At 46.3% G+C, this 25299-nt stretch overlaps 3 protein-coding genes and 2 pseudogenes across 3 annotated transcripts; 3 read left to right on the top strand and 2 right to left on the bottom strand.

Annotated features, from left to right (window-relative positions):
* Positions 1–451: 451 nt before the first annotated feature.
* LOC112885311 lies at positions 452–4459 on the top strand (annotated as a pseudogene).
* A 4350-nt stretch (positions 4460–8809) lies between these two features.
* On the top strand, positions 8810–12313 carry LOC112887676 (probably inactive leucine-rich repeat receptor-like protein kinase At5g48380). Its single transcript, XM_025953920.1, has 3 exons — positions 8810–9056; positions 9935–10828; positions 10948–12313. The coding sequence occupies exons 2-3, from the start codon at positions 10013–10015 to the stop codon at positions 11938–11940; spliced, it is 1809 nt and encodes a 602-aa protein (XP_025809705.1). The 5' UTR covers positions 8810–9056; positions 9935–10012; the 3' UTR covers positions 11941–12313.
* A 2119-nt stretch (positions 12314–14432) lies between these two features.
* LOC112884366 lies at positions 14433–16979 on the bottom strand (annotated as a pseudogene).
* Positions 16980–17076: 97 nt separating this feature from the next.
* On the top strand, positions 17077–19750 carry LOC112884365 (putative disease resistance protein RGA3). The gene has a single exon (XM_025949743.1). It carries the CDS (start codon positions 17231–17233, stop codon positions 19013–19015), a length of 1785 nt encoding a protein of 594 aa, XP_025805528.1. The 5' UTR covers positions 17077–17230; the 3' UTR covers positions 19016–19750.
* A 400-nt stretch (positions 19751–20150) lies between these two features.
* Positions 20151–24259, bottom strand: LOC112884364 (putative disease resistance protein RGA3). The gene is made up of 2 exons (XM_025949742.1): positions 20688–24259; positions 20151–20390 (listed from the first exon to the last, which is right to left on the bottom strand). The coding sequence occupies exon 1, from the start codon at positions 24039–24041 to the stop codon at positions 20715–20717; it is 3327 nt and encodes a 1108-aa protein (XP_025805527.1). The 5' UTR covers positions 24042–24259; the 3' UTR covers positions 20151–20390; positions 20688–20714.
* Positions 24260–25299: the final 1040 nt, after the last annotated feature.

Raw genomic sequence — 25299 nt, forward strand, 5'->3', positions numbered from 1 at the left:
CCCTCGTCCCAGACAGCCACGGTGGAGGGAGGATGAGGAGGGAGGATGAGGGAGGATGACGACGGTCGAGGGAGGCCGTTCGCCAAGAGAGCGCCGGAGCTGGAGGTCGAGGGAGCCGGTGCCGTGCTGTGTCGCCGGAACGGAGGACGAACAGAACAGCAGCAGCCCACGAGCTCACGAGAGCTCACGGAGTCACGGTCAGCAAGCAGTCCAGGAAGTACCGAAGGGATGAAAGGATAAGGCAAGGGTAGATTCGTCCTTTGATGTGGTTGTAAATATGGAAATGAAATGTAAATGGATTAAATTGGTCCGATGGCAGAGAAAACAAGGTGTCAATGTTCTACATGGCAATTCGGCGAAACCAATGAAATCGGTGGCAATTTGGCAAAGCCACTTCTTGGCGGTGGCAGAAAGCCAATTCTCTCGGCCGCCCGCCCACCGGCCAGTGTCCATGGCGCTGCTCTCCGGCTGCAACGAAGAAAGCTGGCTGTTGACTACTGAATGTCTAATGTCTGAATTTGGTAGTTTTAGTGTTTGGTTATGTCCGCCACTTATTAAGTAATGCCAATGCCATGCCCTCCCGTATGACTGTATTGTTGGTGACCTATCAATTTGTTATTCCTGTTATTTTCATCATTTTTGCATGTATATATATTGAATGGTTCAACGCAGATTTGGAGTATACATTTAGCCAACTATGTATATACATTTAGCCAACTATGTAGCTTTGATCTGGAGTCGAAGCAAATGATACTTCGTTTGGCACCTTGGAGTATCCTGGACGCACCCAGATTCCCTTACCGAGGGCTTCTTATTGGTATGCTATAGCCAGATTTTGCATCCATTTTGTTAACAGCAGGTGCAAGCTTTGGCTCCAAAAAATGAACTCCGCAGAGCTACCCCTAGGTGTTCGAAGTAGCTCCATTTCCATTGCTTCAAACAAGTTATTTCTACATAAATAACCGAAATAAAAGTGAGTAGAGCATGAATGACAAGTCCCTTAAAGGACCTGATTGTTTCAACTACTGATTATGGATTGCATCTTGTATAATCCCTAACTGAAACATACAACATGCTTTTGATATCATATTCTGCAATCGAGCCATAGTCCACGTCATACATTTCTACCAGATTATGTCATACATTTACCAATCATGCCATTACAATTTACAAACATAAGGGTTCGTTTCTTATCCCCACCTCTTCTCCCTCCTTCCGCTGCATAGCCCACATGTAAGTGAGAGAAAGAGTCTATAAGCTAGAATCAGGTTGCCAAATACTTACCAGCTTTTGGACCTTCAGCTTTCTACAATTAGTATTTCACAATCCACAAGCTGCTTTTCACAATCTCTAGCTGAAACAAACAGGGTCTAAATAGCTACATGGCATAATGGTTACAAACAGAGGCAGCATAGCATGGCATGCTACTGGAATACAGTAAAACAACACTGTCCTTGAAGAAGAAATTACACTAGAACTATACAAATGCTCGAATAATTAACCAATAACCATTCCATAAATCTGAAAGGTAGTAGAGGTTGCTCACCTCTTGAACTGTACAACCACACATACCATTTCTTCGACATGGAATCATCTATTTTCCACTTGTTCTTATACTTCAGGTACTTTTATAGTCTTTCAGCAAGAGCAATTTCAAATATACTGGTTAGCACACGTTTTGCACTTTCTATATTCAATAACCCTAAACGCATGCGTAGCATCCATGAACCAACTATTTTTCTTGTGAAAATGATGACTTCTTGCATATACACTGTCTGAATTCGGAAGAGCAATATCAGTACTAGCTTGTACTTCATATGCTGCAGATACTTCAAGACATTATCTTCCTGTACCTGTAATAAAAAGGGTAATCGATTCGATGACCTACAGTAAGTTGGTATGTTTGACCTTCCACAAGCAAATCAAGTTCATTTGTCCCAACAGCCTTCTCTCCTTTACTTGAATTGTCAAGTACATAAGTTCTGAAATTAGTTTCAGCTAAAGAATGTGATCTGTGTCAAATCTATCATCATGCAGAATGTTCTTCATTGGCATGTCGTGGATGATCAGTCATTTCCCATTGAGATACCTTCATACCCAAAATTGTGGGATGGTGCATACTCTTATTCTGAGAGATATACAAAGGATGATGCTATTGACATTGTACAGTAAGTTTTTTTTCATCATTACTTGAACCACAATTTCTCTCATCACTTATTATTGAGAATATAACCTAGACTGCTAAATGCCAAATGGTAATATACCAGTAAAAAGTATGTAATATAAGCTTTTACTAAAGACTGCAAAGGAAACTCAACAGAAAAAAACCAATAAAAATCTTAAAGCCATCCAACCTTTTACGAGCCCAATGCGCTCAAATGTAGAGATCCATTAGCTATGGTACTGGATTTATCCAAGTTAGGATGACTTATCAAGAAATTGCAGGTATGCTGAAAAACGAGGTGTCAATGTCTTGGCTGAGATAGATGTTCCTGGCCATGCCCTCTCATGGTAAGACATCTGACTATCTGAGTCTACGCAATGCTGTCCTTTTCTAGAATATGCTCCCATGGACTTCAAGTTTTACTGACACGAAATGATATATCTTTTTTTGCTGTGTACACACACTTTATTCTTTGAATCCATACAGTAAATAACACGCAGATGAAATAATACAAATAAATAAGTTTAAGAAAAAACATACCAAAAGATGTCAAATTTGGTGCATTTGTCCTGTTTCAGGGGTGTTGGATATCCCTCATTGTGGCCATCAGCTACCTGCAAAGAACCACTTGACGTCAGCAACAATTTTACATTCCAAGTGATTGATGGAATTCTTCAAGGTTACACACTCTGAGCAGAAATCATGCTCAAGATTCTCCAGTCAATTTATACTAAATTAAGCAAAACAGTCCTTTTTTGAGTGACCTGAATAATAATCCAATCATGGGGGATGAGAACATAATGGTCTCGCATTTAGTGAATCAGTAATTTTTTTCTGTACTTCAGATTTTAGCAAGATTTTCAAGTTCAAGTTTATCCATTTGGGAGGTGATGAAGTCAACACAAGTAACTTTGCAGAAATCTGTACTCCGTGGATCTGTTAACCCATATACGATGAAATTTATAATTCTTTGTTATGGATTTCAGGTTGCTGGACTACCACACCACGAATTAAACAATGGTATGTCCTTATCCAGATAGATTAAAATTAGAAAATGTGATAACGTGATATGTGGTTAGATAACCCGGTCCAATATCATCAGTATAAATCGGCGCTTGTATTAGTCATCTAATCCGATCAGAAGCCATTTTCATTTTTTGCAGGTTGACTCTAAATGGTATGAACTGATGCCTACAGATATTTTGTATTAAGAGCTCAAAAGATAGCAATGTCATATGGCTATGATATCATTAACTGGTAGAGTGACTGGTATAACTAGATTTTGCATATTAAAATATTCCATCTAGCTGTCAACAGAAAGTTCCTCATCCTTGTAGGGAAGAACCATTTAACAACTTTGGAGACAAATTGGATCGTAACACTGTGGTGCATAACTGGTATGTGCCTCATATCCTGATAGCTAGCTTCCATTACACGAAACTGTTTTACCTAGTTAGAGAATTGCTGTTTGAGTATGTACAACGGGGGTGCTTAGAGAAGATGCTTAGCCGAAACATTGTGTTTTTCCCCCACATCATTTGCACCGGTGCTTGATGTGTGCTGAAAAGGTCGCTGAGCCTATTTAAGCACTGGTTTGCGTTGTAGGAATTAACTTTTATTCCGATGCTTAATAGCGTGATAACATTCTCTCTTTTTAGGCACTCACGTCTAAGCACTAAACATGTACATGCCCTTAGGCTTCATTCTTGTACATTTTGGTTTCCATACGTCTAAGCACTAAACCTGATATGGTGCTTAATGTATGTACATCTAAAAAAGAATCTAGTATAAATATAATAAATTATTAAAGTGACGGGATTGCAGAAGTAATAGTAATTAAGAAACATAAGATCAAATGAACAATTTGATGCAACTACCTATTGCAGTAACAAGCCATCGCATCTGCTTGTGCAGCTACCAACAATTAACAAATGCTACTTTTTCCCGTAATCATTGACAGGCTAGGAGGCACAGTTGCAGAGGAAGCAGTTGCTGCTGTTCTGAGATGCATTCTAAGCAAACAGGAAAGTTGGTACCTGGATCACTTGTATGCTAAGTGGGAAGGGTTCTACATGAATGAACCACTGGCAAAAATCCACAAGCCAGAGCAGCAGAGATTGGTTCTTGGTGGTGAAGTATGCATGTGGGGTGAAGCTTGCAACGAACACAAGTATGGTCGCTCCAAGGTTGGCATGATTCAGGTGTTTGCTGAATCAAAGAGGGGTTGCTGCTGCACCACTAGTTGGCTATGGCCGTTCAGCGCCTTTATATCCAGGGTCCTGTATAAGCCAGTAGGATTATTCATAGCAGGTACATATCATAAAAAGGAGGAAATAAACATGGTTTGAGACTTACATGCGCATGCACCCTTGTTGTTGCTGTGAGCAATTAAGAGAAGTTAAGATTAATGCAAGGTAGTGAGTTTTTTTGGTCCAACAGAATTTTGAAATTTTCTGATAATACTGGCATCACTGTGATGGTGGCAATTGTATCGATTTGGGGATCTATGATCATGTTTTATTTTGGTGTACTTTTAGAGCACACGATGTTCAATTTATTGAAACAAAGAAGTTGGCATCAGTTCTAAAAAGGTGCTTTATCCTCAACTCAAACGATACTTCAAGTGGGGCAGTTTTTTTATGGCAATCACGCCCTTCGTGGGAAACAAAGTGTTAAGGACTTCCTTTCCAAAAAAAAACAATATAGCTTCTCGATTCGAATTCACCAAGATCACTGCATTTAAAACTAGGCTTAATGTGCCAAGTGCCACATGACCTGAAGAATCATGCTAAATCCACCGAAAAACTCACCTAGTACCAGACAATAATTGGCTAGATTCCTGGAACATCCAACGTAAGAAACTACACCGTAGCTGCCAAATACTTTGTCGGCTCCGCGTTCCTGATCCTAGTATGCACTAATAAGCACCCAAAAGTTTGAACCGTGAATATTTACGAGGAGCAACCGTGGGTCGGTAGCGAGCGATGCAGGAGGATTGGAAGCGCAGTCAGTATGGGGACGAAGCCCCAGTGAGCAGGTTAGCGGGCAGCGCCGGACCCGCCGATACGCCCCCGTGCGGGGCGCCCTAACGCCCGTGAGGCCAAGCTCGCCTGGTCCGCGGCGTCCTCCCCGCGGGCATCGATCGGTCGTCCTCCCGGCGGCAGCGTGCTAGCCGGAGGAGGCTTCCTGAAGGAGGAGCCGCAAAATTTCCGCCAGGCTGGGCCGTATCTTCCCAAGCGAAAGGCGAAGAGGCCTGCCTGGGGAATGAGTAAGGGGGTGAGGCCTGGCTTCCCTTGCAAATCAAGGCCCAAATAATAATGCGCATGCAAATCGCAGCCCGCAATCACTCGGTCACAGATGGCTCTGCTTGCCTTTTTATGGACTCTGTAGTGCTTTAGCTGGGCTTGGCCTAATAGGGCCATGGTTTTCTTTTCCTGATTCTCGTGGCGGTAAATTGGAGATTTTTCCGGCTCCTGAAATAAACTCTTGGAGACTGCTCAGTTGCTCGTTGCTGCTTCAAGCTTCTGTCGAGAAGCTCAGGAGCCCTTCCACGCATGATCTGGATAACTTCATGATTAATTGGAGTAGGAGACTCGTTGAGACAGTCCTACACCCCTCCGAAATCTTGCCACAAAGAGAGAAATTTGCGAAATTCTGACGTCTGAATCGAAAAGAAGAAGAAGAAACACAAACCAAAACTCGGTTTTAGGTAAGCCTGTGCTTTTGCTGCAAGCATGATATTCTAGACTCATGTTTTCTTTTGCTGCACCTATAACATTCTACTGGTTGGATGCATAGTCATGATAACGCCAAAAACTTATCATAATTTACAATTAGAAAGCATTTTAGGTTCGGCTCGATCTTGCCGGGCTTTGGCCCGGCCACATCTGCCTATAAGGTCGTACTCAGTCAGAGGAAACCTGACTAAAACATTCACGTCAGCCCAAGCCTGGCCCAAAAGATTAAGTTAACTATTTTCAACTCAAAAATAGCGGGAAGCCTGAGCCCAGCCTGAAAATCGGGTCCGGCCATGCCTATAGGCTTGGCGGCGGCCTGAATTTTCGGCTAGAAACAGACTTGTTCTTTTTCCGCCCAGTCCAAGAAATGCTGAGGTCTATTTAGAATACTCCAGTGCATCGTAAAAATGTAGTCAAAATCTTACAAAATGCGGTCTTTTTCTCTTTCCACTTGTGTAGAAGAAAAGAGTTGTTATATTCTCATATGTAGATTTTTTCTCAGTTCTTTTAGTGATGAAACATAACCGTTGGATCAACATTCCATATTCAATATTGTGCTTCTTCCTCTTGCACCTCACCTCTATCATGCTTAGGTGCGGCCCACCCTAGCCTCGTGCCTCCATCCCCTCAGCATCGAGGCTATCACCGGGCACGTCCGACTAGAGGTGCATATCTGACTAGGGGTGGTAAAGAGTTCTAAATTTCAGCCTGTATAATTTAAGGGTCGGACTCCGATCTTATTCGATTTTAAGCTAAATATATATAGATATCAAGTTGGATTATGAAGAGAGAGAGCGCGCGCACTACCACGCGATCCCTAACCCACTGCCGTTCTTCCACCACCCATGGCCGTGGTCGCCACTGGGCGGCTGGGCCGCCTTGCCCTTCGCCCCAAGACTTGAGCGCAGTGTTAAGTACTTAAGTCGTAAGTGTGAACAAGTAGCGCTTGACCACCTTCGCAGGTTCCTCTGCTGACTGCCCAACTTTTTTCCTGGTGGACAGGTGGCCCCCACTGGCCTAGTCTAATCTTACCTGACCAAGCAGCGAAAGGAGCCCCCAGACACGGGGTAGTGTTTGAAGATTTGCTCTAAAGGAATAACAGCGATGCAAAGCTACCTTGGACATCACCACACGACCAATTTTTTCTAGAAAAAAACAGCAGTAAACTTACTGTATTTGAGAGTTAAATAAAAAAAATTATAAAAATAAAAAAGGGATGCGCATCATAGGATATGGATGCCTCCAATTTCTTAGCTGGTCTAGCTTGACCCCAGTAATCAGTTGGCACCATCAAAGATTTTCTCGATCCAGTTTGCTGTTGACTATGCGTTCACTGGAATTCCCCTTCCAGACCCGTTCGAGACGCGCAAGAGTTGCTGCTGTTCACACAGAAGCCGTGAAGTTCTTGGGTTTTTACATGGACCTGTAAAGCATAGTTGGAGGTAGAAAACCGGGCATGCATGATAAGCGTATCCACAAGAGGCTACTGGCGTGGTCATGTGAACCCGGCCGAAGCGGTTTTCCAATTCCAAGGTTTCAGTCTTCCATTCCATGGATGGACATGGACGTCAGAGACGGACCCCGCAGGACTTGGACCCGTTCAATTCGCCTCACTCCCTGCCGGCTGCCCATGTCGCCTTCGCAACAGTTTCATCAAGTGATGGTGATGCCGTGGCAACAGCACCGGTGAGCTCATCTCTGATCCCCTGTGCCCGTGGAAGACAAAAGAGCTTGCCGTTGTTTACACGCCCGTCCAAAGTCTTTGATTTGCAGTATAGGGCGCGTTTGCTTCTCTGTACCTCGCCTGGCCAGGCTCGCTGGGTGCAGGCAGCATGCGTTCGGGTGCCTGCATGCAGCCTGTCCCGCCGGATGCAGATGCCGTCGCTGAGCCTGGCTCGCACGGTGTGAGATTAGCATCACTAATGATATAATTAGCACAATGATTAACATGTATTAAATGATATTAATATGTTTTAAATAATTGTTAAGGTATAATAAGATAAATAAAGACTATTATAGTATAAGTACGTAAAATAAATATTATGGTGATGATTATTTAATTTTTTTTTCTCGTGCGACATATCTTCACGCAGGCAACTAAACAATATCTCTTGTCAACCAGGCTTAACAGATACAATCGACCAAATATAATACGTTGTATGTACTTAGTCAAGCTCAGCCTATCTCACCTATACAAGCCAGGTAGCCTGAGAAGAACCAAACACGCGCCGTGCTAGAAACTCAAGGTTCCAACTTCCAACACAGGCAGCATCCGTTACCATGATCATTGCCGCTATCCAATGCCATCGTTTTCTTAATCTTTTTTCTTAACAAAAAACTAGATGTGTTTAGTTAAGATTTCAGAAATGAGATGGTCGCGCGTTTGGTTCATGGAGTAGGACTAGGATCCTCCGTTGTTTTCAGTTTGATTGGAGGGACAAGAGGATGGATGCACATTTTCTATTTTCTCTTTTTTAAAAATAAAATAAAAGAGAAAGATGTTCTCGTCCGTGGCTGCAGCCCCGCCTCGCGCTCGGCGAGGAGAGGAGAGCCCCATCGGCCTCCATTTGCCCTGCGCGGAGACTGGGGATGCGCCGAGCTCCAGGCGGCGCGGGGCGACGACGACCCGAGGCGGATGGCGCGGATGCCGGGCAGCGCGAGCTCCGGCCGGCGCAGGCTCTCTGCGGCAAGGCGCGGTAGGCGGAAGGTTACGAACTTACGAAGACGGACGACCACGAAGCCGACGGGGCGGGCTCCGGACGGCGCGGGCCGGTGGGCGGCGGCGCGAGCACCAGCAACGGCGCGGCGCCCGGCGGCATGGGCAGAGGGCGCCGAGCAGAGAGAGGGACCCACGACCCAGAGCATGGCGGGTGGACTGGGAGAGTTGACCGGAAAGTCCTTGCGTTTCCGCGTCCCGGCCTCCTCAGCACGCCACACCCCTCTCGCGGGCCCCGCTGGGCCCCCACACGCTTTGAAAACTCTCGCCTCGCTTTCTAATTCCACACCGGCCCTGCCTGCTCGCTCAGTCCAGTTACCCCTCTTCTCCTCCCCTTCCCTGCCGCTTCGTCGTCGCCTCCTCCTCGCCTGCGCTCCCTGCCGTGGTCCGTCCCCGTGCGCGGTTTCCCAATTCCCGCCACGGCAGGACGCAGCTCCCGGTGAGCTATCCATGAACTCCCTTTCCCCTCTTTCTCTCCCTCCCTACTCTCCTCATCTGTTTGTCTGTACTGCCTTTGTGGTTAGCTATTGTAGTTTTTGCAAGTTTGCCATGGTTCCGTATGATCTTTGCATGCTCTGGTCGGGTTGAGGGTTCTCGAAGTTGAGAGGAGTTGTGAGTTGTACCGAGAGAATCGGTGAATTTTGCGTTTTCGCCGAGTACTGTCGAGTAATTTTGGGAGAGAAGCCCTGTGCATGTAAGCATGCTGTTGTTCTTCTTTTGGGTTTGTGGCAATCAAATAGTCCTTTTGATTTGTTAAAGAAGGACTCTGGGTGTGAAATCGGAGGGAAAGATGGGAGTATGTGTTTCGATGGTGCCCCCTTTCCGGAGATTTTTTTTTCCATAGATTTTTTTGTTGTGAAAAGTTGGGCGCCTTTTTGCGGTTGGAGCCGTTTCTGCTGGGTATGAGAGATCAGGATATTAAACAAGAACTGCATTTTTTTATTGTGTTTATACTAGTACATCTGAGGGCTGATTTATGTTCTGCTTCTATCAGATGACTGCTCGTTTTTTGTTGCTTGCCATGCATGATGCACCCGGTTTCGCTATGCGCTTATTCTTTGCTGCAACAATCTTAACCGAAATTGGCAACTCGTGTTATTTGCTTGCCTGCAGACTGCAGTGGGGACCGGTTCTTTGCTGACGTTGCCTGTGTGTGGTTCATATTCTTCATATTGTCCATATCACGTTTGAATCGAATTTTGCATTTTAGGTAGTGGGAGATAGAAGATGCACAGCGACTTTCAGGTCCCCATACGGTTGCTGTCACCAATTACCATGTGTGTTTCTAACTTTTCGGTTTGAATTATTTTTTTGCAGGTGACGCTTGAGTCGAGAAGTGGTGTTACCCATCAAGGAGAAGTTGGATTATCGTTCTGCAGTCCACACAAGTGCTCGATGACAGATCATTTTGCTCTAAGTGCTCTTCTTCTACTGCTGTCAAGTACTACTTGTTTCAGTTCAGACCTAGATGTCCAATGCTTGAGAGACGTACAGAAATCAGTGATTGATCCTAATGGTATACTCAAATCCTCATGGACTTTTGACAATAACACTGCGGGTTTTATATGCCGATTTACCGGTGTGGAGTGCTGGCACCCAGATGAGAATCGAGTTCTTTCATTGCGGCTGAGCAACTTTGGTCTTCAGGGTCCATTCCCTCAAGGTCTTAAGAATTGTACCAGTATGACTGGGTTGGATCTGTCAAGCAACAACTTTACAGGCCCTATTCCTTCAGATATATCTCTGCAAGTGCCCTTTTTGACATCGCTGGACCTCTCATATAATGGTTTCTCAGGAGAAATTCCACTACTTATATATAACATGACGTACCTAAATACCCTTAATCTTCAACATAACCAATTGAGTGGTCAAATTCCGGGGCAGTTCAGTTTATTGGCTCGGCTATTAACATTCAATGTTGCTGACAACCAACTATCAGGGAGTATTCCATCTGCTCTACAGAAATTCTCGTCATCAAGCTTTGCTGGTAATCAAAGACTGTGTGGGCCTCCATTAGGTGACTGCCAAGCTTCAGCAAAGAGCAAGAGCAATGCAGCAATCATCGGGGCTGTTGTTGGCGTGGTAGTTGTTGTCATAATTGTTACAATAGTTGTGCTCTTTTGTCTGCGGAGATTACCAGCCAAGAAGAAGGCAAAGGATGAGGATGATAATAAGTGGGCAAAGAGTATCAAAGGAACAAAAACTATCAAGGCAAGTCACTTTGTTGTCACTAAATTTTTCTTTTTCTTTGTCATGCGTGGCAATTTCGAGTTGTCTTGCTCACAAATAATTATAAAAAATTTCTCTCTGACATTGTTTTTACTATCCAGGTCTCTATGTTTGAGAATCCAGTTTCAAAGATGAAACTAAGTGATCTCATGAAGGCCACAAACCAATTCAGCAAAGAGAACATCATAGGTACTGGGAGGACAGGAACTATGTACAAGGCAGTGCTACCTGACGGTTCCTTCCTAGCCGTCAAAAGGCTGCAAGATTCACAGCATTCTGAATCCCAGTTCACATCGGAGATGAAGACACTCGGCCAGGTAAGGCACCGGAACTTGGTTCCGCTCCTGGGGTTTTGCATTGCCAAGAAGGAGAAGTTGCTGGTGTATAAACACATGCCTAAAGGATCACTTTATGATCAGTTAACCCAAGAGGAAGGTAGTAAGATGGATTGGCCACTTAGGTTAAGAATTGGCATCGGTGCAGCAAAAGGGCTTGCATATCTCCATCACACCTGCAATCCTAGAGTTCTTCACCGCAACATCAGCTCCAAATGCATCCTCTTGGATGAGGACTATGAACCAAAGATATCAGACTTCGGCCTTGCTAGGCTCATGAACCCAATAGACACCCATCTCAGCACCTTTGTGAACGGGGAATTTGGAGACCTTGGTTATGTAGCACCGGAGTATGCACGCACTCTGATGGCCACACCGAAGGGTGATGTATACAGCTTTGGTGTGGTTCTCCTCGAGCTCATCACCGGCGAGAAGCCTACCCACGTTTCCATGGCTCCAGAGAATTTCAGAGGGAGCCTAGTGGAATGGATCAATTATCTTTCGAGCAACGGACTCCTCCAAGACGCCATCGATAAGTCGCTGATAGGAAAGGACACTGATGGCGAGTTGATGCAGTTCCTGAAAGTCGCGTGTTCCTGCACGCTTGCCACCCCGAAGGAGAGACCAACCATGTTTGAGGTTTACCAACTCCTTAGAGCCATTGGCGAAAGGTACCATTTCACTGCCGATGATGACCTGGTGCTTTCACCTCTTAACACAGATGGCGAAACCCTGGACGAACTCATCGTTGCCAAGTAATTGCACAGCCATATGTCTCCAGACGACAAACAAGACTGCGAGGTTTTTTTTTCTCTCCATGGGAGTTAGCATCTGCTGAAGTGAGTAAGAAGGCCTATAAGATGTACCAGTTAGTAGCAGGATACTGCACCCACTGTATAGTTCTGGTAGCTTGGTTGTTACCCACCCTTGGGAGGTGCTGGTAGCAATTTGCATGTAACCAATTTGGTGACGAGGTAGTTGTTACTTGTAAGTTTGTTACCCTGGAGGCATGGGGTTTTATTGTCATTATGTAGTGGCTCTTTGGTGAAGCCATTTCAGATTACACTTGTATGTAGTTTGTACCAGAGATTTAGCAAATCTAATGACAGCTCAGGTAAGATTCTTTAGTCAACATGCGCTGATGGCCAACCTGTGTGTTCACTGTTTCCTGCACCTGAACCCTGGGTCCCTGGCTGCCTGCTGCATCTTGCAAAGCAGTGGTGAGTTTTTGTAAAGAGGCACTTTTGCCAGTTGGAACTATTCTATGGTCCACAGGCCTGGTCTTGTGTGCACGGCAGTCAAAGGTTTTGACTCTGACCATTGATTTATCAGGTAGCATCAGGCGTGGTCAGGAAGAAAAAAAATGACACAGACATGCATTATCGAGGGCTGTGATTACATGCAGTGGCGGATGCAGAAATTCATTGGAGGGGGCCTGATCTCCTTCTTCCTTCTCTATATCTCCATTTTTCTTTTTTCCTTCCCTCTTTTTTCTCTCTATTGCAGACTGAGCGATAGCCCAGTGGTTGGGCAGGCGTTGGTCCTGCCAGCCGACCAGGGCCCGAACCCTGGTATTGCACAAAAAGAAAAAAAAAACCCTCATCCGCTCCATGGCCAAAAGCAACGCCTGCCAGCCGACCAGAGTCCGAACCCTGGTATTGCAAAAAAAACCTCGTCCACCCCATGGCCAAAAGCACAGCTGGGTCCGCCCCTGGTCGCTGATCCCCGTGTGCGTGGGTTGCCCATTCTCACGGGTCTCGGGCACTGTGTACGGATGGGATGGGGTTCGGGGATTTTCTTGGCTTGTATGAAAAGGGTCTTCTTTCTTAACAAAATACCGTGGGGCGGTCCTCCCCCCCCCAAGGTCGAGTTTTTTCCTCTATTCCTTCCCATGTCTCCATTGGTGCAGCAGCTCTAGGGGGGCTCGCACCCCCTGCTCCGCCCCTGATTACATGATTTTCATAAAAAGTAAGGTGTATCACCTAAATCCTCTGCACCCCCCAGGCTCCGCCCCTGATTACATGATTTTCATAAAAAGTAAGATGCATCACCTAGATCCTCGAACTTTAAATTTGCAAATCTGGGTTCTAAACTCTTACTTATGGCATTCAAGGTTGGAATATCAGTACTTCGCATATGCTTTATCTATGTGCATCACTTAGATATGTCTTTAGTCATGGCATGCAATTGCTACACTCTCTCTCCCTCTATGAATGACTTGGAGCTCTAATCATGAGATAAGGTGGGAAAGAAGATATGATGGCTTTTGGATAGGGTGCGGAAGAAGATGGGGATGACACTTGGGTTTCACATACAGGACTAGTGATTCGAATGATGGGTTTGAAAAATTAGGTGCGCCGAACTGATTTGAGGGATTGAGAGCTCAGGTGATCGACCACTTTGTGCAAGTTTAGGAACCTAGATATACAAATTAATAGTTCAAGGACCTAGTTGGCACCCCTGAACCAACCTAAGTTTAGGTGCTGCTTGTGCACTTTGCTCTTTTTTATAAATCTTGTGAATATTCTGAGGTGCTGGATGTCAAATTGTCCCAGATTTTTCAAATGTTTTCAGGGAAGCGGAAGGATGATGCCTCCATTACCTAAAAGAAAAAAATCCGGTGCACATATGTCGCCTCGTGGTGTTTTTGTCAAAAGTGATAAAAAATTGAATGAGGAAAGAAGTCACAAGTTGGTCAGTGGAGATATCCAAATCATAGATACCGTTGAACCGCATTCATGTGCACACAGACCCCTTATGATGCCTCAATTCCATGCTGATTCCTTTTTTTTTCTTTTTTTGCGAAACAACTCCATGCTAATTCCTGACTCCAATCTCAGCTACAGCTGGTACTGGTAACCTGCACTGCTGCACGTACAAGTACAAGGCACCATGCCGCCATGCACCATTGCTGCCGCTGCCCCTCAGGCCTCAGCTATCAGGCGGCTCAACGCTGGCCGTGCGCGCGAGACAGTGAGGTGTGAGGACAAGGGATCAAGATAAACATGCTTTTGTATTACTCCCTCCTTCCGTCCCAAATTATTAGTAGTTTTGGCATTTCTAGGCACACAGTCTTTACTATGCACTTATATATAAATTACGTCTAGATGCACAACAAAATTTATGTATATAGAAAAGCCAAAATGGCTAATAATTTGAGACGGAAGGAGTATTTATTACTTTCTTAAGGCACGTGTATATCTGGTGCTTTCTACAAGATTTTGCCAATGCCATGTTTCCAAACCAGTAACTTGTTAAACATTACACTATAAATATGAACGTTGCATGCGGGGATTTGCTGTAAAATTACTTTCAGATAATCCCACATAAACAGATTCTATCTTCGATAGGGAGAAATGATACAGAGGCATCCATCTCAGCTGTTGGGAAACAACTCCAAGACTCAAGCTCAGTTGCTCAAACAACCACTTCCAGTCTTTGCAAATATAGCAACTGCTGCTTCCATCCTCTTCCTCTTGCTATAACTGCGAATGCCCTATGGACACATTTCCAGTGCAAGATGCATCATGTCGTCATCAATGTATGGGCGCAAATCCCACATGAGGCAGTATCCTTCAAGCTCTAATGGCAGCATGTTTATGGATAATGCACCGACAATAATTTCCTGTAGAGAAATTTAGTCTTAACTAATCAAGAGGGTGAAAGACACAGAATTGGGATGCCACAAAATGTAAAGCAGAAGAGTAAATGAACCTTCTGAGACATGGAAGCAATTTACCTGCATCGTGTAGTCAAGCTTCAACATGTTGCGAACAATGACCATCACAGTAACAAGCAATACATCACTGTCCAATTGATCTGCACTTTTATCTTCCTGCAATAGAAGTAACGCCAGTTTCCACCTCACTTCATCATTGTAAACAGCAAGGTATTCACCGTTGAAAAGAACACTGAATGTAAAGGACTAGTAAAAGGAAATATTGGAACAGAAACTTCTACCCCAATGATGCACGATTCAGTAGTCAGCTTGTTCTTGATGCTATGACTGTCTGAAACTTTTAGAGCACTTAAATTGGCTGTTAGTGTGATGCCATTAGACATCATCGACTAGACATTCAAGCTCTTCAAGCAAATTCATAACTAGAAAAAAATAACAGAACAACATGTCAATTAGAGCCAAGAGTTCCACAAACATGATAAGGAAATATATAAACACATAGCTCCAGTTTTAAAATATCAATCGAAGATGACAATTAAATGACATCGATGGATAACTTAGCCAAATGTTTCCCTATGTCTATCAATGGAAAGGTAGCGATACTTCTTCCTATTCTCAAGGGGGGAAAAACTGTGGACGTTGGGCCAAACAGCCATGTATACCAATACATGACAAATATAAACAAATCTGAGTACATCTGGCCACTCAAGCAGTTTGTAGATTTTCCAAGATTGCAGTGCGGTAATGCTTTACTATTGCTTGCTTGTGAATACTGAATAGATTAAATATTAACAAACAAAACTCGTATAAGGTAAGAAGTAATCAAGTACCTTTGTTTATATGATCCTTAAGTCCATCTTCACACGAGTGTACTGGTACAAGGGGGTAAAAAATCAATGCCAAACTGATTAAAGGGTATAGAGGTATCACTAAAAATAAATGATTAGCTTTACAGCTCATACTTCAACAAAGAAAAACACATATAGAATTTTCTCAGAATCACGATATGAGATATAAGTATACTGTCTGAACCTTGCATAGTCAGTACTGCTTCAGTTCGAAAAAAAAAATATGCACAGAGTGAGTTTAGATAAGCAAGTCATATCAACCATTAACGTGCAAGAATAAGAATTTTTTTTCACTAGCAAGGCTATATAACTCACGCTGATTTATGTTTGAGATATTTTGGCAGTGAAGCCTGCACCCAGCTTCAAGATATGACCTCATTCTGCCAGAGCAGTTAGATTTAACTATTTGACTCATGACATGTGATTCTTTAGGACTCTGTGGAATTCGAAAATACTCTGCAAAAAGATAATTCAATGGCCATTTCATTTGAGGAAAATTTACCCGTAAACAGTACAAGCGTACAACATACCCTCACAATGTTACAGAGTAAAGGCATAATGATGAATCATATAAACTGAACCTTCACGGGTTATTAGTTGTGCCCAGAAAAGGGGAAGGAAAGCATATCAGAGATACTAACCAAGCTCCTGATGGAACCTCACAAGCAATCGCTCCCCAGATTCAGCTAACTCCTCGAACCGGGCCACCCTGGGTCACGATAGAAGAGCCGGCACAGTGCACGTTAATGAGATTTCAGTCCCAAAAGGAAACAGATTCAGGTCGTGCAAAAAGGATGAAATACTTGGTCATGAACTCCATGAAGACACCGCGGCAAGTTCTCTCCTCCTCACCCACCGCAGCGGGCGGTGGGGTTGGTGCTGGCACGTCGAGCCTAGCAGCAGCCTCTGCCATACCTGCAAACTCCCACGGAGCTGCTGAAATGGAATTATGCCCTGCTGTTTGTCCTGCAGCCTGAGCTGCCCAGGTGGCTAGTACCTCATCCACCCGTACCCCCCTGCCATTCAAACCCTGAGTGTCGGCCGACGGAGGCGCTGATGGCGGAACCCTGGCTCGGGCTCGTGGCGGCGGCGCGGCCGCGAGGAGGGGCGGCGCACGGCGGTGGCGGCGAGGAAGGGCGGGAACCGGATCCTGTGCAAGACTGCAAGTTCCCCCGGCTACGTCAGGCAGCAGCCGCCTCCTATCCGCCGTTCGCTCGCAGGATCCAACGATTCTGCTCGACGCTTGGTCCGACTGCTTCCTTTTGCTTTGCCTGCGGTTACATGCGGCCCAGTTTGGCCCAACACCACGGTCCTGCTTCCCGCGTTGTCCCTGACACGGCTCACCGCGCCCGGTAGCTGAAGTCTGAAGCGACGTTAGACTAGGACCAAGGGTTGGGCGAAGTCAACCAAGCGGAACGAGAGCGACGACCAAGAATCCCCACCCAAAATTTCCCCACTTCATCCATCGCCGTGCCAACGGGCAACGAGGCAGCCCCGCAGCCAGCCAAATCGATTCCCGACGATGCCCGCGCCGCCGCCAGCGCCGTGGCCCGTGTCGCAGGACCTCGCCGCGCTCGCCGGCCGCGCCCGCTCCCTGTCCCGCGGCGACGCCGGCCTGGCGGACCTCGCCGCGGCGCTCCTCCGGATCCAGCCCGTCGCCCGGGAGCTGGAGCGCCGGGCGTGGCCCTCGCCCGGCGGCGCGGAGGCCCCTGCGCTGCACGCCTGGCTCGCCGAGCTGGGGGCCGCCGTGGCTGACGCCGAGGACCTCCTGGACGACCTCCACCGCCGGCGCCTGGCCGGCCCCGCGATCTCCAGCTGCGTCGGTGCCGCCCTCCTTGGCCCCGACAGGAAGCTGCGGCGGCTGGCCGAGAGGCTCGACTGCGTCCGCGACGACTCGGAGCGGCTGCGGCTTGGCCATGCAGCGGGGTGCGGGGTGCGATCGCCGAACCGCGTGACGGGCTCCGTCCTCGCGGAGCGGAGGGTCTTTGGGCGTGACCAAGTGTGCGACGCCATAGTCGGCAGGCTCGTCGGTGATGGCGAGGAATTATGTCGTCCGGTTGCGCCAGTTGTTGCAGTGGTTGGCCATGGAGGCATGGGAAAGACCGTGGTTGCTCAGTGCGTCTACAATGATGCGAGGATTCAAGGGTACTTCGATCTTAGAGCTTGGATCTGCCTCTGGGATAGGTTGGACGAAGCTGAGCTCACCAGGGAGATATTGCAGTCCATTGGTGGTGCAGATGATACATCCTACGATGATAGTTTGGAAAGGTTGCAGGAGAAGCTTGGGGAAGTGGTTGCGTCGAAGAGGTTCTTCCTAGTTCTTGATGATGTTTGGAATGACGAGGGGAAGACTGAGCTGGAGAATAGGGCCGTGTGGAACAAAGTGTTGGCACCTCTTAGCTCTGCTGCAATCGGGAGCAGGATCCTGGTGACCACTCGGATGAAGCTAGTAGCAGAGGTTCTGAATGCTGCATACATGATCACACTTGATGGATTAAAAGTTGCAGATTGTTTGTTGTTGTTGAAGGAGACAGCTTTGAGTGGTGAAACCATGGATTTTCCTCCCGAGCTGCTAGAGTTTGGGAGAGCCATTGCTGCAAAGGTGAAGGGATCACCTTTGGCCACCAAAGTTATTGGAGAAATGCTAAGGAACACCAGGAGCACACGGAAATGGAGAGCAATGATGGACACAGAAATTTGTGATAATATTATTATCTCCTCCCTCCAACTCAGTTATCAACACTTGCCAGGTCACCTCCAGCGATGCTTTGCGTACTGCAGCATATTTCCAACGACTTGGAGGTTTAATCGACATAAGTTGGTCAAAATGTGGATAGCTCTCGGTTTCGTTCAACCACCAACAGAAGCGAAAAGGCTGGAAGATTTAGGGTACAAATACTTTGATGATCTCCTATCACGGTCCTTCTTTGGGTCTGCAAATAAAGATCACCAAACATATTACTTCCTGGATGACCTAATGCACATTTTGGCACAGCATTTTTCTGCTCAAGATTGCATGAAAATTAATGAGGACATTCCTGTTGTGATTCCACCAACTGTTCGTCACCTATCTGTCTCAACTGATTATTTACCACAGCTGAAGAGCAAATACAGGTTGGGAAGGCTGCGGACATTATTAGTTCTCGGAAGCTCGTCCTTATCCTCAAGACATTTCCCTAGTAAACTTCTGGCCAAATTTAAGAACTTGCGTGTCCTGGATCTAAGTGAATCTGATATTGCAGAGTTACCAAAAACTATTGGTCAGTTGGTTCATCTCCATTACCTAGCATTCTGCAGTATGACTTAACAAACTTCCCAAGAACATATACAGGCTTCAATATCTTGAGGTGCTACCTGTATAGTTGTTCCATGATAACCATCCTGGAGGTGCTGGCAAATTTGCTACAGTTAAACATCTCAAAACATGCTATGGAAATTAGGTCAATTAAGGATTGATGTGTAAGGCTATGCATAAGAGTTGAACTCGTTCTTCTTAGGTGACAGCGTTATGGTCAGAGCATTAACCTGCAAAGTTGATTGGTTAATAACATGACCAGCTCCCTTGTGTGCTTTCAGAATCAAAGTTTACAAATGATCCAGGAGCAAACATGAAGTGCCATATTTCTTTTTTGAGAGAGAAGAGCAATTCAATACCTGCAAGCTCTATAATTCATTTGGACGCAACCTGTCTTATGTGATTTGGTGTCAGAATAACTCCAATTTGGTGGATCAAGAATCTGGTTGTTCACATCCTTCGGAAATTTAAACTGTTCCCTATTGGTTTGTTTGCTGATCTCCAGGATGGTACTTTGTGGCCTTTAAAGCTCCCAATTGCTGGAGTATCTGCCAGTTCTGCCTAATTTTTGTATCCTCACAAGCTGTGTATAGTTCCTTTACATTTCTTCTCCTTTTGATTTCTCATTTTGTAAGGTATTGTATTTTTGTTTTTCATTGGTTGTGTTCGCTATTATTCCTTTTCTACAAGAAAAGAAGTAAAGATATGGTACTCTGGGACTACATTTAGGATGCGGTTTTGCTTTGATGGCCTGTGGATTCCATTTTGTGATTTTGTGCATTTCAGTTTTCCGTAGGCCATACCAGATAGCAAGCAGTTCCTTAAATGCAAGGAGCCTGATTGCAAGGTCCCATTTATAAAAGATGAACTACAAAGGGGGCATGAGCCCTCGCTAAATGCAACTTAGTTTTATAAAAATTGCTTTTTTTATCATCTGCAACGGACCTCACATAGGGCTCGGAAAGAGATACACTGAATAATAGTTGGGTCCTTTTATGAGCTCCTCTGGGTTAGTGGAATTAGGGGCAGAAGCCATTTTGCCCTTTTCAGTAGTGTTAGTAGTTAGCCGGGAGTCAGTACAAGTATTTCTGTTTTGTAAAGCAGATCAGAAGGCAGTTTTCTGCAATGAAAGAAAATCCCACTTGTATGTTGTAAACGAACAAGTTTGATTTAGCTGAGGATAATATTTGTTCACAACTCAATAAATTGCACCAAATGGCAGTTTACAAACACCATCTTTACAGAAATATAAATGAAAAACATACTTTAAGCCAATGTGGGCACACAGACACAATAAATTCGTTATAGTACAATTTTTAAACACTAAGTAATAATTCAAGCTGAGAACAAGCTGTGGTCAACTATGCTTCATCTCGTATCCTTTGTCCTGCATAATAGGATTTCAGATATAAATTGTTAGCTTCACTGTGATGGAAGTGAACTCCGTGATCTTAAAATTTTGCAAGGGAAGGTGAATACTGTTAGCATAACATCAGAAGGCACAGTGCTACATCTCATTGATTATAAGTATTATGTTATTAGAAAGATGACATTCTCGATACATATAACTCTAGAAGGCACAATCCTACGTTTCATGGATTACAAATATTATTTCATAAGAAAGATGGCATTCTCAATTTATGATGAAACAAAAACTTAAACTTCAAAACAGCACACCATATACCTGTTGGTTTGAATAAAAAGCTTCTAATCAGCGGATTTGTTTAAAGGGAATACTAGCTATTTTATCCCATTCTGGTCCATCCTTGACTTGAAGTTGGGTCATCAAAGTTGGTTTGCACCCAATCAGATGAAGAACTTGCAGCGAAGATGGGAAGCCACTTGGCAGCGACTCCAACTCAGCACAATTCATAATACTCAGTCTTCTAAGAGAATTGTTGTTAAAGTTGGTAGGGAAAGATTCCATTGTGACCTTGGAGCAATTTTCGATCAATATACTTTCTAGTGCCGCAAAACTTGGCAGTGAGTGTAGAGAGGAAAATTCAGGACACTGCTGAATGCGTAGCTCATGAAATTTCGTTAAGCACTCTGAACTTTCCATCCATGGAAGACATGTGATAGTGTTGCAGTTTGATATCTCCAGCCAGGTAAGCCCTTGTAAACCCCTCAAACAAGTGTCCAACTGCTCATCATTAATGCTTGAATGAGATATTTGCAGCCTCTTCAAGGAAGTCAGCACCTCAAGCTCTTCAAATTTTACATCCTCACAGTTCCTCAGAGTCAAAGTAGCAATTGCTTCCACTTGTTGCTGATGCATTAAGCCATTTGTGAGGATGGTGGCAGAGCACGTATCTAATGCAAACTTGCACGCTTTTGATGGTGAGGAGGAGGATAGTTTCAGTTGTGAAACAAAACCTGTATTTTTTACCGTGACCTTCCTCACGGATAGAGGAAGATGAGGCACCTTAATCAACTCAGGACAGTTCAAAAGCCTCAACTTACGGAGTTTAGGGAACACTTCAATGTTCTTCTCTTCTTGTGTCCACTCCACCCACTGTGGCATATCATCAAATTCAAGTTCCTCCAATGATGGAAATCCAGTCAATTTGGTTCCATAAAAGTCACAGCTGATTTTTTGCACTGAAGTCATCTCTTTCAATTGCAGAACCTTGAGGCACGGAAGCTGCCCGAGAGGAGGCATGGCCTCCCACTTTCTACAGTTGATCAAATGCAGGTATTTAATGTAGAAGTTGCTCGCTTTCAAGCTTTCACTCAACCAGTTTGGTGACCTGTTACCATGATATCTTCTAATAATAAGCTTTTTAACATACTGGTGCGGTTCGAGACCATCCAAGACTTCAGCCGCATCAGATGGCACACTCTTACCGGTAGAATTCCATTCTAATTCCAGGACCTTAACATTCTCCTTCCTGTTTATTCCAGCTTGACAGGCTTCTTCCTTATCCTTTACAACATCAAGGTTCTTGATATGTAGCTCTTTGCGAAGACCACTCATACCATCCAAGTCTCCTAAAGTATGACCTTTTTCTTTTTTAACATGGAACTTAACTGAACCCTGCAAGTGAACCAGTTTCCCAATACCAGTGATTTTCGATGTATCCATATCCAAATGTCGCAGGCGTTTCAGGTCTACGATCTCTGCCGGGACCTCGAGGCCAGACCCCTTAGGACTACTAAAGGTTTGAAGTCGATAGAGCTTTGTCACTGCTTGTGGAAGCCTGGTGATTGATTTGCAAAGGGCCAGGTATCTGAGGTGTTTAAGATTCACAATTTTTTCTGATAGACGAACGATATTGCAGCCTTCCAAACCGAGAACTCGAAGACCTTTCAGCTCTATGAAAAGATCACCTGGCAGTTGATCCAACGAAGAGGAAGGGTTCTTGAGAATCAGCAATGTGTGTAATCTTTTGAGTTCACATCGGCTCTTGAGCTGTGCTATGTTATCACTGGACACCGATACGTGCCGAATTGTCTTTGGGATCTTTTTCGTTGCATCTTCGACTCTCACACAATCAAACTGAGAAACCTTTTCTGCCAAATTATGCATCAGGTCATGGATGTAATAGTACCTCCGACGCCCTACCCTTTGCCTATGGAAAAAGGACCTGTCCACAAGCTGATCAAAGTAATCGCTCCCCACATCCTCCAATTGGGTATTGCCACCATCTGCCTGGATGAAATCAAGAGCCATCCATATCTTCACCAGCTTATCACGCTTGAACCTCCAGTTCTTTGGGAATAAGCTACAGATTGCAAAGCATGGTTGCAGGTGTTCTGGCAAATTATGGTAACACAACTCTAATGTTTTGGAAACATTGTCAAAGCTGTCCATGTCAAGCACCCTTTTCCAGTGGGTGACCCTGCGGCTTCCTTCCAGCATCTGTCCAACGGCCTTTGCTACCATTGGTGACCCCTTGAGCTTTTCGGCAATTTTCCTCCCAATGTCTTGCAGTGCTTGAGGCTGCTTATCAATGTTGTCCTCACCAAAGGCGCACCTCTTGAACAGCGACCAGATGGCATCGGCCGGCAAGTCATCCAGCCAGACCTCCTTGCTTGCGTGCAGCAAATCTGCCACCATCTTTTGGCGAGTGGTGATCACAATCTTGCTCCCCGTCGCCTTCCCATGGCTGATGGGTGCCAGCACCTTGGACCACATTTCTCGGTAGGCATGCCCATTTATGTCCTCCCTGTTCCAGTTCCAGACGTCGTCGATAACCAGCAGAAATCTGCGTAACGAGACTTCCTCCTGGAGTTTCACCTGCAACCAGTTGAAGTTCTTCATGCCGCCCGGCACTTCGACGTTGACGGACTGCAGGATTTGCCTGGCGAGCTCAAACTCGTTGTCCGTGGCATCAGGCTGGATCCAGATCTTGAGGTCGAAGGTGGAGACCACTTTCTGATCCTCGAACAGGAGCTGCGCCAGCGTGGTCTTCCCCATCCCACCATGGCCCGTGATCGCGGCGACGGGGACGGACCTGGCGTCGCCGTCGGACGTGCCGACGAGCCAGGACACCATGTCTTGCCGCTCCCTGTCGCGCCCGAACACCTCGTGCTCGTGGTGGCGCACGGAGCCCGTGGCTCCGCCGTGCGGTTGGTGGTGGCCGCTCAGATCACCGGAGCCCGACCCGGACCCATGGACCGCCGCCAGCATCAGCGTCCGGGAGGTAGCTTGGACGGCTTCCAGCTTGTCGACGACATCCTTGAGCCTGTTGACGCGCTCGTCGGCGCCCAAGATCCGCTTGCCGAACCTGGCGATGGGGGATTCAGTCGGCGGGACCGAGTCGTCGAAGTCGTCGAGGACGTCCTTGGCCTCGTACACGGCGTCGATGAGCTGCTGCAGCCACGCACGGAGGTCCGCGCTTCTGTCCGGGGAGCCCTGCCGCTGGACGGCGCCCGCCACGGCGCGGAGCTGGTACAGCAAGTTCTCCAACCGCTTGAGCGTCTCGGGGACGCCGTCGCTCAGCCACCTGATCCTGTCGGAGGCGCAGGACTTTGCCTTGTCCATGACGATCTTGATGATCGGGCACACCAGCCAGCCGGCCACCGCCTCCACCATCTCGCCGGACGGGGATCGAGGCTGGGCGAGGTTGGTGGGCGGCTGAGGAGACTACGGGAGAGTGAGGAGCAGTGGGGTCAACGGCTGTGGGGGGTGGCCGCGGCCGTGCGTGCCGCGCTCACCCGCTGTTGGAGGGATTTGGGGGTGGTTCACACGGAGTGACGGGACAATTTCCGTGCGATTTCGGTTGTTTTGGGAGTATCGTTCCGGCAGCATGGACCCGAGACAGACAGAGCTTTGCTTCTTTTCTTTTCTTTTTTTTATGGAGAGAGCGCTTTGCATTGACCGACTTGGTGACCCGGACGGGCGCTTAGAAGTCTCCACATGAACACGGTTTTGGTGCGTACCTTCCGTGTATAATGGTGGGCACTACAATGGAGCGGACAATGATACCAGGATAAGAAATCTACGAGATTCTCCAACTAGACCGCAGGAAATGTTAGCAGTCTGTGCGGATACATATTTTAGCCTTTTTTGTTACATCTCTGTAGGAGGCCAAGCTATGACTGTAGCTACAGCGATTGATTCATTTTTCTCTAGCGGGTAAGTGAATCTGAGGTTATTCTAAGTTAAATCTTTTTTATCAACTGACGGTTATAGGGACCTAGGTAACCAGTGGGCTCACTTCTTGTTGACCAGTCCAAGGTCACGTCTGGAACAAACATCCGTCTGTAAGGCGACAACTTCATCTGGACCGACGGCCCACAACCCCGACTGATAACTTGGTCGGGATGACCAAGGGCCCATATCTCCAACTGTGGGAACGGTCAGAGATCGGGTCCGTACCAAGGCTCCGATCCGGAGACTCCGACTGGGCTCCTCCGTACACGTGCCTGCCTCCCCGACCGGCAGGCTGGGCGGGAGGCCAGGCCCGGCTTACCAGCGGGCCCAGGAATAGGTATGAGGATAAGGATGAGCCTCGAGGTCAACCTGTCGTACATGGCCAACTACTCCCTCCACGGGGTTTACAGTCCCCTCTACCGTGACAACAGAGCGCCACTATTCTACATGCCCATCCTCATGAAACGATGGGGCGAAACGTCATCGTGATACGACCGGAACGCCCCCCATCATGACGGAGTGGCTGGGCAAGGCGCCAGGGATGGGGCGTGATAGTCATACCATACCTATCGACGCCCCATGACCACCGACCAACGAAGCATGACGTGCAGGGACACGACAAGACGCTTGTCCCACGACGCAGGACTTGGATGATGGTCCGCGAAAACTCCGACCGAAGGGATGGGAAGACCCGACC

This window comes from Panicum hallii, chromosome 3, assembly GCF_002211085.1.
Source record: "Panicum hallii strain FIL2 chromosome 3, PHallii_v3.1, whole genome shotgun sequence".
Taxonomy (NCBI): domain Eukaryota; kingdom Viridiplantae; phylum Streptophyta; class Magnoliopsida; order Poales; family Poaceae; genus Panicum; species Panicum hallii.